This window comes from Mus caroli, unplaced genomic scaffold, assembly GCF_978045245.1.
Source record: "Mus caroli unplaced genomic scaffold, Mus_caroli_1 scaffold_3, whole genome shotgun sequence".
In the NCBI taxonomy this organism is placed as follows: domain Eukaryota; kingdom Metazoa; phylum Chordata; class Mammalia; order Rodentia; family Muridae; genus Mus; species Mus caroli.
Genome location: NW_028227258.1, coordinates 5,191,206 through 5,207,256, shown reverse-complemented (window position 1 = coordinate 5,207,256; position 16,051 = coordinate 5,191,206). Strand labels below are relative to the sequence as shown.

Below are 16,051 nucleotides of genomic sequence, written 5' to 3'. Positions count from 1 at the left end.
AGAATGTCTCTACTTCAGGGTCCAACCCTGCAGACCTTCCAGTGCAAAATCCACTAAGTTTACTCTCTCAAAATCTTCTATTAAAACCATATATTCACACAAGGTTAGAAATATGTGCTTATTGAATTTGCAATAGATACAAACTGATTTTCATAGGCAGGAGCATGCGTTTTATCAGTCATTAATGGGAAGTTGGTGTGTTGTTCTTAGCTGGGTTTGTGACAGTCATCCAAGCTTTGATTTGAGTTGCACTGGGGCTCAGCTTGTGTGCCATTGGGTCTTACATCATGATATGATTACAGGGAAAGAAGGCAATGATGAAATTCAGGAACTACATGGACAATTCCCAGAAGGAGGATCTCTACCAACTTCCACACATTAACAGTTACCACACACCTGTTCCTCCAACACCGCAGCCCCAAGCAGGAAAGAACTTCAGGGATAAGAGGTTGGAATCTTGGAGGAGGAAGAGGCTGCGTCCCATCACGGCTCCCAATGGCCTTGAGCCTCTCTTTGCCAAGGTGATTATGCCCAACGTGTTCTTTTGTTACTGTAACACTAGTGATGGCACACCGGCTGGGTTCTAGATCTGTAGTGTAAGAATTTTCTAGAATCAGGTACAAAAATGCATTATATTAATATAGTAATTTTTCCTGATTTTTAAAATAGTAATTTCTTTTTAAAAATTTGATATTTTCTTTATTTACATTTCAAATGTTATCCCCCTTCCTAGTGTCCCCTCCGAAAACCCTCTATTCCCTCTCCACTTCCCCTGCTCACTAACCCACCCACTCCTGCTTCCTGGCCCTGGCATTCCCCTATACTGGGGCATAGAACCTTCACAGGACCAAGGGCCTCTCCTCCGATTGATGACTGACTAGGCCATCCTCTGCTACATATGCAGCTGGAACCATGAGTCCCACCATGTGTTTTCTTTGGTTAGTGGTTTAGTCCCAGGGAACTCTGGCGGCACTGGTTAGTTCATATTGTTCCTCCTATAGGGTTGCAAACCCCCTCAGTTCCTTGGGTCCTTTCTCTAGCTCCTTCATTGGGGACCTGTGCTCCATCCAATGAATGGCAGTGAGCATCCATCTCTGTATTTATCAGGCACTGGCAGAGCCTCTCAGGAGACAGCTATATCAGGCTCCTGTCAGCAAGCTCTTGTTTGGCATCCACAATAGTGTCTGGTGGGTCCCCAGGTGGGGCAGTCTCTGGATAGTTGTTCTTTCAGTCTCTGCTTCACACTTTGTCTCTGTAACTCCTTCCATGGGTATTTTGCTCCCCCTTCTAAGAAGGATCGAAGAATCCACACTCTGGTCTTCCTTCTTCTTGAGTTTTGTGAATTGTATCTTGGGCATTCTAAGTTTCTGGGCTAGTATCCACTAATCAGTGAGTGCATATCATGTGTGTTCTTTTGTGATTGGGTTACCTCACTCAGGATGATATCCTCCAGATCCATCCATTTGTCTAAGAATTTCATAAATTCATTATTTTAAATAGCTGAGTAGTACTCCATTGTATAATTGTACCACATTTTCTGTATTCATTCCTCTGTTGAGGGACACTGGGATCTTTCCAGCTTTTGGCTATTATAAATAAGGTTGCTATGGACATAGTGGAGCATCTGTCCTTATTACATATTGGAGCATCTTCTGGGTATATGCCCAGGAGTGGTATAGCTGGGTCCTCAGGTAGTACTATGTCCAATTTTCTGAGGAACCACCAAACTGATTTCCCGAGTGGTTGTACCAGTTTGCAATCCCACCAACAATGGAGGAGTGTTCCTCATCCTCACCAGCATGTGCTGTCACCTGAATTTTTGATCTTAGCCATTTTGACTGGTGTGAGGTGGAATCTCAGGGTTGTTTTGATTTCCATTTCCCTGAAGACTAAGGATGTTGAATATTTTTAAGTGCTTCTCAGCCATTTGGTATTCCACAGTTGAGAATTCTTTGTTTAGATCTGTACCCCATTTTTTAAAATAGGGTTATTTGGTTCTCTGGAGTCTAACTTCTTGAGTTCTTTGTATATACTGGATATTAGCCCTCTATTGGATTTAGGATTGGTAAAGATCTTTTCCCAATCTGTTGGTTGCCTTTTTGTCTTACTGACAGTGTCCTTTGCCTTACAGAAGCTTTGCAATTTTATGAGGTCCCATTTTTCAATTCTTGATCTTACAGCACAAGCCATTGGTGTTCTGTTCAGGAATTTTTCCCCTGTGCTTGTATGTTTGAGGCTTTTCTCTACTTTCTCCTCTATAAGTTTCAGTGTCTCTGGTTTAATGTGGAGTTCCTTGATCCACTTAGACTTGAGTTTTGTACAAGGAGATAAGAATGGATGGATTCGCATTCTTCTACATGCTAACCGTCAGTTGAGCCAGCACCTTTTGTTGAAAATGCTCTTTTTTCTACTGGATTTTTTTAAGTACAGCTGTAAAAAACCTGTGAGTCAAAGGCAACATTTGAGTAATTAGGAAAACAACTCAATTATCCTAAGTGATGATAGATTACTCATCAACTCCAGCAGTCAGATTTCAGTTTAGACTTCAACTTCATTTCCCTTAAGTTGATCATTCAGAGAATCTTCACATTTAATTCATGAAAATTCATGAATTTAAGCACAGCTAGAGAGTGTAATACAAGCTGAATTTTATTTTAATGGTTTGTTGCAAATTAGCGAATATTGCCTACCAACTTTTCCACTGTTCTTTGGAAGTGCTGTGGTTTGTCACCCACATGTCCCCAAAGCATTATTATAGCACATTCTTGTAAGCATAGCTGAACTTTACACAGCTTCAGTCTAGTAAGAGAGCAAAGGAACTCTTCTTTTTTGTAGCGCAACAGACAACCACATGTATTACACATACCTCCTGTGACTCTTAGCATATAATGGGGTTGGCATTTTCCCCACTGAACAAGTAATGAAGTCCCCACATCACACCAATCTGCATCCCATTCCTTTAAGGCAGCCTTGCCTCAAACACCCTTCTCAAGGCCCCATCTGTCCGTATTTCACTCTATCATCTGCCCTCCCCTCTAACCTTCTAAAAGGCCAGGAAGTTTTTTCCCTGCATGTTCAAAATATCTCCCTTGGCTCAGATTTCTCTCAGTTCTCTCCCTTTGCTGCTGTCTCTGGCAGAGCCTCTCTCTTCCTTGAAGACTTGTTTAGCCTGGGTGCCTGATCTTGACCTGACCCTGACTTCCCCAGTTGGCCTCTTCAGTCTTGTCATGTTATCTCTGCTTCTTGACAGATTGCAGGCTTTAGATAAAGTTATCAAATCGTTTCTATGTGGACAGCACCTTAGACAAGTTTTCTCTTTCCCTTTACATTTTCAAAAATTTATTCTTTGAAAATTTCATAGGCAGTTTCATACCCTCAACTACATGTCTCCGACTGCCTCTCAAATCCGCCAACAGACAATCTGCTCCCAACTTCATGTCAATAATAATGATAATAATAATAATAGCCTCCCTGAATCTATTAGTGCTGATCATTTACAAATGAGTGTGGGGCTACCACTGGGGTGTGGACAACCTATTAGTAACAACATCACCCTCCCACGATAAAGTGACTGTCCCTCCTGTAACAGCCACCAACTGCAAAAGCCTCTCAGATAGGGGCAGAGCCTCAGAGGCTCATCCCCAGCCCATGCTGCAGTGTAGACCGGCAACCACATGGCGTTGTGTATATCAGCTATGTCAAGTCCCAAAGTCAGCTCTTCACAGTTTTCTTCCCCAACCTCCATCTCTTACGTTGTTTCTCCTCCCTCTTCAATGTTCCCATGAGACTTGTATATACGCATGCTAATGTACATAGCACATCTTGCTTTATTGTTTGCAGAATTTCACTGGTGTCTGCTGCAACATTTTCTTTTAGGATCTTTTAATCTTGTATTTCTTTTTGAAGAAACGACTCCTGGTTTCATTGACTCTTTGTGGCTTTTGACATTTTATTTCACTGATTTTTGATTATATTTTTCTGTTTATTATTTTTTGGGGTTTATTTTTGTTCTTGTTTTTTAAGGCCTTAAGGTATGTCCTTAAGTTATTGAGATAGCTCAAGTTGACACTATTGACTTTTTTCAAATGTGTCTAATAGATTTTTGGTATGTTGTATTTTCATATACCCAACTCTAGAGATTTTTTAAAATTTCCTTTTTAATTTCTTCAGTGACCTGATAATCATCCTGTAGTGTGTGTTTAGTCTCCATGTGTTTGGGTTCCTTAAGTACTTTCGGTAGTTTATATTGTTGTTGATTCATAGTTTAGTTTTATTGTGGTCAAATAGAATAGGCTAATTTAATTTTCCTATATTTGTTGAGACTTCCTTTGTATCCCAATACATGACCAAATTTGGAGAAAGTTTTCACGGGCTGCTAAGAAGAATGTGTGCTGTTTAGTGTTTGAATGGAATGTTCTATAGGTGTCTTTTAGGTCCATTTGATTTATGATGTCATTTAACTCCGATGTTTCTCTCTTTAGATGACCTGTCTACTAGTGAGAGCGAGGTATTGAAATTATTGTTGCTATGTGAGGGTTAATATTTGGTTTTACATCAAGTAGTATTGTTTTATGAAGTTGGGTGTGTCCATGTTTTGTACATACATATTTATAATTACAATACTTTCTGTCATAGATTGCTCTTTATTGAAGTGCCTTCCTGAGGAGTTGAGGCCAATTGATATTCAGAATAATTAGTGTCTAACAAATTGCTCTATGTTATTAGATATTTTAAAAACATTGCTTGGTCTCTCAATTACTGAGTTTACTGATGATTCACACTCTGTAAACTGTGAGTTTGTTAGCTTCTTGTGATTGTTTTGGTTTCATTTGTGAATGTCCAGGACTTTCTGGTGTCTTCTAGGACTCTTTGGCTTTAGTGATGAAATTCCATATCATTGAAAAATAATCTCTCATACTACTCATTACTTTTTGTGTTAAAATATTCTTTCTGTAATACATAAAGAGAAAGAATATATATTATTCATATATGTATAATTATATATGTATTATTCATATACATTTTATTACTTTTAGCCTTTTGGATTTTTAGGCATGAAATCTAGGCTTTAAATGTGCTAATGTAGGAGGTTGATGGTTTGTGTTTAATTCTGTCTGGATTTCTACTCCATTAATAAGCTTAGTCCCAGCACACTCCTTCCCTCTTCTTCAAAGCCTTGCTCTTGTCTTCCTAGGCTTTCTCTCTTACTTCGTCTCTTTATTTTACCTCTATCCCTCAATCTGAGCATCAGCATGACTTCAACCTTGGTGCTTGCTTTTCTGTTGAGATATATCATCTTCCCGTATGGTTTGACAGTTTGTCCTTTCCAGGTAAATAGAGTCTGAAATTCAGAAATATCATAGTAAGAAGTTATACATATTTATCCACTGATGAGCAAGGTCTCAGTTCCACCCATCACCCAGACTTCTCTCCCACCTCTGTCAAGCCAGCCTGAATTACTAGTTTCAGCTGGCCTACACTTCATTCCATGGTTTTATATCATCTCCTTGGGAAATATACTTACCTCCAAACCACCTACTGATTTTCATTTGATTGTCTGTTCTTATATGTGTGCTCTGTGAACATTTAGCAAAATATAAAAAATTATGCTTAAGGCAATACTAATGAGATATGTTATTTAGTGGTCCTTAGAATGTGGCATTTAACATACCATATACACAATAACCCTAAAAGAAGACACTACAATTTTACTTTAGAGATGAAGCAAATCAAGTTAAAAAACTGACCCATGATCAAAGAACTCATCAATGCCATCTTTAGTATGCATCTCAGCAAGCGGACCTGTTTTTTGTAATATGCAAACTCAAAAGTGACTACTTTTACTTTCAACTCTTGAAATTAACTATAATTGGTTAGCTGGGATTTTTTTTTTTTTTTTTGGTTTTTTTCGAGACAGGGTTTCTCTGTATAGTCCTGGCTGTCCTGGAACTCACTTTGTAGACCAGGCTGGCCTCGAACTCAGAAATCCGCCTGCCTCTGCCTCCCAAGTGCTGGGATTAAGGCCAATTAGACTTCTACATGGTAATCCCAGGCCCTTGACCTATATGATCACTTATCCTTCCAGGGGCGTCAGGAGTCCATGTATCTACACACCTCTCAGAGGGAATGGACTAAGAAAGGGTCTGTTGTCTTTGCTCACTTATAAAGATGAGATCTGTCACCTCAAAACTGTCACTGTGTCATGATCAATACTAACTCCAAATAGCATTCATTAGCATTCATTCAGTTCATTTGTTTGAATTTTGTTTTAAAACTAGCTGGAAGAGTCAAAAGTACTTCCTTCTTAGCATAGAGAGAGAGAGAGAAAGAACTTAAGGTGGAAAATAAAAAATTTTCTTAAAATCTTTATCATTTACAAAAATCAAAGCCAAAATCTACAGAGACCTGGAAAGGAGTGTATTTGGTAATGCTTTGATTTTTGGAAGTTGTATACAATGACTCTATAAATATTCTGTTACAAGGTGCTTAGAATTATATCTTTCTGTTCTTTGTATTGTAAAGTCATATGGGAGCAGGAAGCCCCCTGGGGAGACACTTAGTCCCTGTTTCTTCTATTCTAGGAACCTGGAAGGATTTATAAAACAGCGCCGCATAGCAATGCAGTTATCACAATGGTCTATTTTGGGAAAAATGTGCACCTATCATATGATGACATAGACTTCCGAGATGAAATCAAGATTTACCAACAGCACTGTGGAGGAGAGAACCTTTGTGTCTACAAAGGGAAACTGCTTGAGAAAGGTACAAATGAATGTAGGAAAAAAATCTTGGGTTAATGTTCCAGATAAGCTGTTGTTGACATAATATCAAAATAACTTTAACCACTTTGTGAAATTATGCACATCCAGGGAATTATAAACCAGCTGCCTAAGAGTAAATCTAGATTCACAGCTCCTTGATTGAAATGGGAATAGCGATTGCTCTTGCAGATTGTAGGAGAAAGAATTTGGAGTGATTTAACCTGGTAACAGATTGATTTTTGAAACAGATATATATGATCATTAAATGTTTTAGAAATATGCTATCTCAGACATTGCAAGTTAACTATTTGGTTTTCCATGGTGAATGATATCACAGGTAATCAATCATAAGAGAAAAACTACAGATTGGTAATTTGTTAGAATACATGGAGACAAAAATTGAAGATTCAATAGATTCCATGATGAGTCACACCTAAGTAATGATGTAAAACATTTTAAATGCCCATTTTAGTAATTTGTACTTTCCTTTGATCCTGTCCATATCTGTTGGTATAAGAGGTTTTTATTAATACATATCCCCACACACTGTATTGTAGTGTTTCCTTCAATATTTAGTTTAGTGGGGCAGCAATGGAAAGAGGCATGCTTACATGTTTGCATAGGAAAATCTCTTTAGGAAGCTCTGTTAGTTTTCTTAACTATATAGGAAATCAAACAGACTGGGGAGCTGAGAAAGGGTGACATTGGTGCACATGGAATTATTTTTTTCTTTGAAATCTCTTTCTCCAATCAAAAAGAGTGACTCTAATAAAAACAGCCACAAATATAACAACAGATTTGGGGATTACATGTTTTAAGCCTCCCCAATAAACAGTGCTTCTGGAACATCAGCTTTATGTTAAAGTAAAATAAACCATGGCTCTCAGTTTGTCGAGAACTGTTATCATTTTTACAGATTTGTGGAATGTGGGAATTCTCTCGGGTGTTTCTCAGTCACATCCAGCATTCCTTCCCATCTCTTCGTAGATGAGGGAGGGAAGATGCCCCTGAGCTGGGGTGGCTTTTGAAGGATATCCCTATAGCTCTGGCCAGGTGGGGTGGGGACTACGGTTCAATGCTACCTCAGCTTTCAGTAGCCAAAGTGCCAACCTTTTCCTGAAGGGAAAGGTATGAATTCCAATGGGCTCTGCATGTAGGGACAGAGGCACACACCCTTATCTTAACCCAAGCAGCTCGGACACAATTGTTTTTACAAGTATGTTGTCTGGGTGTTAATTTATGAGAATCAATGAAAGTATCTATCATGTAAAATTAGAATGCTTATGTTTAGGTGTCTATGTTTAAACAGTTTGCTGGGTTCTGTATCACACTTGATTTAACAGCATGTATACAGAACAGCTATTTAGTGGAAAATGTGACTTTCCCAAATGAGATCTTATTTGGGTGGCCTAGCAAACAACACATGGGGTGAACCAAGAATGCAGACCCCACAGCTGGTGGAGGAGGGTGCTGCTGGACAGGGGTTATTTTGTGTATACACTGATCCTGGGTCTCTGTTGAGACACTGAATAATCTTACATAACGGCTTGGAATGGGGACGTAAATAATGGATTCTGTCCCTGCTGTAATGTAGTCTCCCCTTAGCTTGATCAGTCGGAGAGAACTGTTCAAGACTGAAGAGTGCCTTTGTTAGGAGCTACCATGAGGTGCAGCAGCCAGAGGGATTTATCCAGGCTATCAAAGATCTGTCTTCAGTGGTGTGTGATTCTGTGAAACAAGAATAGGTTTTAGGTTTCCGTAGAGAATAAATAAAAGCATCCGTTTGTACTTTTGGAATAGCTCACTCGCTGAAATGTGGCATTTGTTAACTTTTCTTGCTTCTTGAAAATTAAGAATAACAATAAAGATGATGGAAGAATGGGGCTAAGAGCATCCTTTTAGTCCCAAAGTAATTCCCGGTGCTTGTTGTAGTCAGGTTTGTAAAGTCTGAGGCACAATGAGCTGCTTTAATGCACCCACGGAGAGCCTGGCCTGTTTTCACTTCTCATAAAGGCTGCAGTATCTTCCAGGCACTCTGACTTGCTGTGTGTATCCTTTCAAACAAAGAAGCTTTAGCCCGTGGGCTCATGTGGGGCATAGAAGCTGTAATTGATTGTCTAGTCTTCTGCTAGTTCTGCCTCTTGACCTCATTTTCTCAGGGTCCACAATCCAATCCCACCTTTCTCTTCCCACGTGCCTTCTCTCTATAACAAACCTCTTTCCCAAATAGAGGGTCCTCTTCCTGGGATATTTACTTGACTCGTGATGATCTCTCTTCTCTCTCCCCACCTAAACTAAATCCCACTTAGCCATGAGTCTAGTTGAAGTGTTTCTGGGTTTTACACAACTTTTGCTGGGATTTCTCCTAAGAGCTACATTGGGAGTCTGCCTGAACTGGGATCAGATGTTCTCCGCTGTATTCTGATCTTATTTAACTGTTCTTTGCTTTTCTCATTTTATATTGATTTTGACTTTTAAGGTAGATTTATCAAGATATAAGTGAAATGTCACAATACCTACCCATTATATGTGTGCCAGCTAATGGCATTCAGGGATTGTGCAAAACCTGGGGATGCTCTTGTGCAACCATTTCAGACTTGTGCATTATGGTCTCTGCTCACTGACAGCTCTCTCTCTCTCTCTCTCTCTCTCTCTCTCTCTCTCTCTGTGCTGTCTTGTTGAATCAGCAGTTGCTTTATTTTGCTGAATGCGGAACCTGTTGTACAGATGACTACATCCACTCTCCAGAGAATGATTCCAGATAGATGGGGTTACAAACAGCAATAATATTAATAACATATTAATATATTATAATGTGATCCATGTGATAATAACAATAATGCCTACAAGGATGAGCTGTAGCATGTTTGCACACACACACATTGTAATCTGTCTTAGTCAAGGTTCTCTAAAGGAGCAGAACTGATATATATCTATGTGTGTGTGCTAGATATTTATTAGAGTGGCTTACAGGCTGTGATCCGGGTCCAAAAATGGAAAGTTGTGCTGTCTATGAGACTGAATGTCTCCTCAGTCCCAATCTGGCACTGGAGTTCAAGGTTTCCTAGAGAGCTGCAGGTCTTAAGTCTGTTCTGGAATCCGGAAGTTGGTTCTCATATGTTTGTGTCTCAGCAGCAGGCTGGGTAGATTTACCAAGGAGAGTGAGTGTTTGCCAAGCAGGCAGGAAGCCAAACTTCCTTCTTCCAAGCTTTTTACCTGGGCTGCCACCAGCTGGCATGGCTCAGAATTAGGGCAAACCTTCCTGCTTCAAGTATCCTGACTAAAAAATCCCTCACAGGTCTGCCCAGCAACCTGGGTTTCAGCTGATTCCAGATGTTGTCAAGAAGAGATATGAGATGAGCCCCACATCATTTCTCTTCACTAGATTGTTAAAACGGATTGGATTGCCCTTTTCCCTCTGTGTGGACCCCAACTTCCTATTCCCTTACATGTACCTACTACATATATTACATATTATGCACTTTGGGTTCTGAGTTTTCTATATTGTGTTTAGGGGTATGGGAGTATTTGGAGTCAATGGGAATTCTTGTCTCCAGAACCATGGTACAGCTAGTGAGGTTTCCAGTTCTCAGGGTGGTGTCTGGAGTCAACATGAACTCTCATCCCTAGGACCCTGGTACAGCTAGCTAGTGAAGCACCTACTTCTCAGGGTGGTTTCTGATTTCAAGTGTTCACCAGTGACCTGTCAGAGGCCCAGTCCTTCTACTAGTTGATCAATTTGTGTAGTATTAGTTTCCCAGGGCTGAGAAAATAACCTTCAACAGGAGGTTATCGTCTGTGTCTGGAGGGCAGAAATCTAAAATGAAGAAAATCCCAGTTGGATTACCTGCAAAGCTCTAGGCCATAAACCTTCCTTGATTCTGTCCAGTTTTGACTCTTCAGGCGGATCAGTCCTCAGCTGGTGACAACATTGTCACTGAGGTGTCTATCTGGCTTTGTGTGGCCTCCTTTCTGTATGTGTGTTCCTGTGTGTGTTCGTGTGTCTCTGTGTGTGTGTGTGTGTGTGTGAACATCAGGTATTAGATTCAGGGAAAACCAACAGCCAGAACACCTTCCTCTTGAGCCGTCATTAATGATGTCCCTGAAATCTAAACAGTAACTGGACAGGGTCACCCAGAAGTCATGAGTGATTCTGAACTTCAGTGAGTTCAAGGAAACATTCCATGCCTGGGGAATTTTCATACCCCAGCTCTGGTTTTTCCTCCAGGCTTTCTTGTCTCGTCTGTGCCTAGCTGAAGAGGGAGGTATACTGGGATTCATGAGATAGGGTGAGTATACTAAGACCCAGGTTGCTTCCTGAAAACTTAGGCTGCATAGAGGGCTGTGGAAGATGGCTATGATTGCCCCATTGCCTGTGGCTCCCAGTCAAGGTCTGGGTGTTGATTTATTAATTCAGACTCAAGTTTCCAGGAACCTCTGACCTCCCAGGTGAGCTGCTTAGAAACATCCACCCATTAGTGGAAATGTCCTAAGCCAGGGCTTTATTGCCTTCTGCATCAAATTACAGCAGGCGTCATGGCCTGGAAGCTTCTGGGCATTTTTCCATTCTGTACCCACTTAGAGCATTGGTAACGAGAAGACAGGAGGTGTGGGAAACCCCAGACAGAAGGACACAGATTCTTCCTGCTGTCTCATGAAGTCTGAGTTTTGCATGAATTAAATGCTGCCCACTTTAAGTTATCAATCTCCAAAGACATGTTTAAGGAAAGAGTAGTTGATTCCCTTACTTCATAAACCAGTGAATTGATTATTCCTCTGTGGCTGAATTATAGATTCTTAAATGAACAGACTTCTATACACACAAGTGTTTCTATCTCTGTATCTGTCATCTACTTATCTATCCATTCACAGTTAGTATCTGTCTTTTCCTTTAGTACCCCTATAATACTCATCATCAACAAACAGCAAACATTTCTGCTTTCCAAACACTATCAAGCTCTGTCTTATGCCACACACTATGGCATGGGACCTCCCAGCACTGTCACAACCAAGTTAAAGATGGTAAGTGTTCATCAGTGAAGGATGGTGACAGGGACTCAAACTCCATGCTCTCTGTTCTGCATTTCTCTGACTCCTCCCTAATGAAGCCACTAACTCATAAGTGGGAGAAATCATCGTATTTTAAGAAATAAAATTACAGAACAGAGATAAGGGCAGAGGACACCAAATCTTGTTCACTAATTTTGAAAACCATGAAAGAATAGCGTCACTAATGTCAGGAAGATGTCTAGAAACATGCACATGGTGGGTGGGTGGGTGGGTGGGTTTGTCACATCTGGTAGTTGAATCCCTGGCAGTGTCATTTTCCTAAATTTTCTTCACTTAAATATTTGTTTTATTTTTATTTTATGTGTCTATGTATGTCTGTGTCTCTATGTGTGTATGTAAACTCATGTGGAGGTGCCCAGAGAGGCCAGAGGGTGTTGGATACCTTGGAGCTGGACTTCCAGGTTGTTGTGAGCCACCTGGTGCATACTAGACACTGAACTTGAGTCCTCTGTAACATCAGCGAGCACTTTCATCTGCTGAGCCCTTCCCTGTGTTTCCTTGAGTGTACCTTCTCCTGGTGGGTATTCTTAGAGCTCTAAGGAACAAGCCACAGCAGAAGAAATTGCAGTATGTGGACTCGGGGTCAGTCTGTAATGAGTTCAGATTGCCTTCCTAGCCTCTAACTGAAGAGGCTGATTATCATTAGAACCGGTGCACTTTTGAGCCCATTGTGTCTCAGCGAGGTTTTCCAGTACATCTAATTCTTAAAGACAAGTTGGATTTGATTTACAGTTTCCAGAGCTCACTGTTGCTGCCTCATAGACACTGTCAATACCTGAGCAAGAAGAGGTTAAAATAATGACTCACAGATTGATTATCCAGGGCCTCCCGCCACTGCGGCAGGATCTGAAGGAAGCAAGACACATCAACGAGCATTGCCTCACGGTTTCACAAATACACTGCACAGCAAGCATCTCAACTGGGCTTCTGAGGTGTGAGCCAGTCTCAGCAGCAGGAGCACCTGGAAGCTAGAAAACAAACAAACAAACAAACAAACAAACAAACAAACAAACAAGCAAACAGATGAAAGCACAGAATTTGTCCTCAGCTCTACTACAGCATCTTTGAGCAAGAAGACCCTCTGTGAAGAGGATTGGGAGTCCTCTAAATGGTTTCACTGCACATTAAAAATTTAAATCCTCCAGTGAAAACATATTTTAAGATTGTAACAAGAGCTGTGATAGGTAATGTGTGCATGGCAGAGAGGTGAAACCTCTTGAAGGGCTCCTGGAAGTGTCCTGTGAAGCAGAAGTCTGGGTCATTCTGTAGAGCATCTCGTGGAAGGGACTTTATTAGAGAACTGTAAAGATTTGGAGTGATTAAAATTGCATCACAAACATCGATTCTTAATTTCTTGGTAAGATGCTTTAGAAGGTAGGAAGAAAAAGAATCTCAAATACAAACAGCATTAAGTATAGCTTAGAGTTAAAATAACTCACCAATATATGCATCATAATTAGACTGTTTAATGCTACCATTTAAATATAATACTATGTGTAAAGGCCTGTAGTGTGTATGAGTGTGTGTGTGGGGGGGGGGGGGGGAGGACAGAAGATGCCCTTGATGAGTACTCTTGACTTTTGTTATAAAACAGTTTCTGTGGAACCAGTCTGGGCTCTTCCGTTCACAGGGAAGCTCCTGACCAACCGAGCATAGCTGTGAAGTGATGGTCCAGCACGTGTGAGATCCTGGTTTCCACCCCAGTACTAGAAAAAGTTTTCAGACAAAAAAGTATTTTCTGTAGCATAATGCATTCTTTTGCAAAGAAAAGAAAAATGTGTTTAATAAGATATCCTTAGGAAGCCAGCCTCGCCGCCTGCCCACCTTCTCGCTCGCTCGCTCAGGGACTGTTTGTGTTTGATTCCAGACACCTTTCAGTTTATCTCCAAGCGTCACCACGGCTTCCCCTTCAGCCTCACCTTCTTTCTGAATGGGATTCAGGTGAACAGGATCAGCTCCTGCTGTGAGTTCAAGCACCGTAGAAGCACCCGCCTAGGAGGCAAGAGAGGCTACTTCGGGTTCGTGTGTGTGGAGAAGGCATCTCCTTGCTACAGGTATGGGAGCATGCCCTTTGCTAGAGAGGACAATGCCAGGTTTTCCTCCACTAATGCTTTTCTTTGCACAGTTCTCAAAGAAAATCAATCAGTATATACAACCTTATAAGATGTCAAACAGATTCCCAAATGTGTTATACAGATGAGATAAAAGGTGGTAACATTTTGAATTCTGTCTCACTTCTCATCGCTTACCTCACACTGCCTTAACTTCTACCTCTGTGGGGAGAGGAGCCAAATTTTCATCATTTCTTTCTTGTTATTCTTGGTAATGGCCAGAGACTAATACCCCATACCCATGTGCCATAATATCTCTCTGTCTCTGTCTCTGTCTCTGTCTCTGTCTCTGTCTCTGTCTCTGTCTCTCTCTCTCTCTCTCTCTCTCGTGTATTCTGGGATATGGCTGCACTGGTTGGATCCAGGCATAAATTTGAAAAGCATAGTCAAAGGTGACTCCAACATTTTTGTCCTAGGGCCTGATGAGATGGTCCAGTGGGTAAGCATACTTGCTGTGTAAGCGAGGGTCAAGTTCATATCCCAGCACACAGGATTCAGACATGGATTCATGTGTCTGCACTCCAGCATTAGGAGGCAGAGACAAGAAGATCCCAAGAGTCTGATGGCCAGCCAGCCTCTGAAACAGTGAGCTTGCTGATCAGCCGGGAGACCTTGCCTCAGAGGGGATGGAGGTTGATATCCAGGTATTGTTCTATTCACAGAACTCAGTGGCTGCTTCATCCCTTCTCACACCAAAACCAAAACCAAACACAGAACTAAAGAAAAGAGGTTTGCCCCGAACAACCAGAAAGGTGTGCGCTCAACACGAATTTAGGATTAGTGGTAGAAGATGCAGTTTGGAGGGGTGGAAGAATGGGGTTTAGTTTTGAACACAGGAAATTTTAGATTTCTGTGAGATAACTCAAATGACAGAATTCATGGTGACTAGCCAGTTGGGTTCTGAATCTTGGGTGAGGTGACCTGTTTGGATTTGAGAATAATTTGTATAGCGATGGCAGGAAATCGAGAGAGGGAGGGCTTTCTTAAGACAGTGAGGACTCCTGACAAGCAAGCTTCATACTGCTCCCCTCAGGATCTCATGGAGGAGGAGCCTCTAGAGAAGGAAGGGCAATGTTCACAAGGGAGCCCAGAGGGAGGATTATCTTAGAAGTGAATGTTTGAAGAATAAGGCAGTGATTTCCTGAGCCAAATGTGTGGACAGGCTACATAGTACAATGAAGACTGGTGTCTTAAACTTCTCACAGTGAAGTGAGCAAATACCCGAGAAGAGCTGGAGAGGCGAAGGGTTTACTCTGGCCCACGGTCTGAGGGTGAAGGGCATCACGGTCAAGGAGGTTGGGCAACAGGAGTGTGTGGAGGTTTTGATGGTCAGGAAGCAGAGAGGTTAATTATGTGGAAAACCAGACCCCAGCCTGTGGGATGGTGCTGCCTGTGTCCAAGTCTTTTGCCTTCAGTCAGTTCTTTCTGGAAAAGTCCTCACATACACAAAGATGAGCCTCACTAATAGATACCATAGATGCTTATTGATCCTCCTGGGTTGACAACCAGAATTAACATCCAAGCAAGGTAGCAGGGATGGGAACTTGACCACAGTGACCTTACAGAGTAAGGAGTGAACTAGTGATACAGAAAATGTTTTATGGGAATTTTCCTTAAAAAATGATAACTGTATGGTTTCCTTGACAGTATAGGGCTTGAAGGGCCTCTTAGTTTACAAGATGCAGTATTATGCATTAATTTATGCTAATAGGTAATATTGATGCTTGGGAAAAACTTAGATATATAAAGGGAGAAATTGTTAGAGTTTAATACTTCAGTAGATTTGAGAAACTTGGATTGAGATTTCAAGTAGAACTTTCATTCTTGAGAAAAGAAGAGATGGTTGTGTAGCAGGCATTAGCTGTAGAGTGTGCAGTGGGTGTTAGCTGGTAGGTGTGCAGTGGGTGTTAGCTATAGAGTGTGCAGTGGGTGTTAGCTGTGAGTGTGCAGTGGGTATTAGCTGTGAGTGTGCAGTGGGTGTTAGCTGTGAGTGTGCAGTAGGTGTTAGCTGCAGAGTGTGCAGTGGGTGTTAGCTGTAGAGTATGGATTGGGTGTTAGCTGTGATTGTGCAGTGGGTGTTAGCTGGTGAGTGTGAAGTGGGTGTTAGCT

At 41.3% G+C, this 16,051-nt stretch overlaps 1 protein-coding gene across 1 annotated transcript in view; it reads left to right on the top strand.

Annotated features, from left to right (window-relative positions):
* The window catches only part of Erich3 (glutamate rich 3), a 103,288-nt gene that overhangs the window by 49,773 nt on the left and 37,464 nt on the right, over nucleotides 1-16,051 (top strand). The window contains exons 7-9 of the mRNA XM_029475551.2: nucleotides 303-521; nucleotides 6,582-6,762; nucleotides 13,699-13,885. Of these exons, the coding sequence (XP_029331411.2) occupies nucleotides 303-521; nucleotides 6,582-6,762; nucleotides 13,699-13,885 (587 nt within the window). The remainder of the gene's footprint in view (nucleotides 1-302; nucleotides 522-6,581; nucleotides 6,763-13,698; nucleotides 13,886-16,051) is intronic.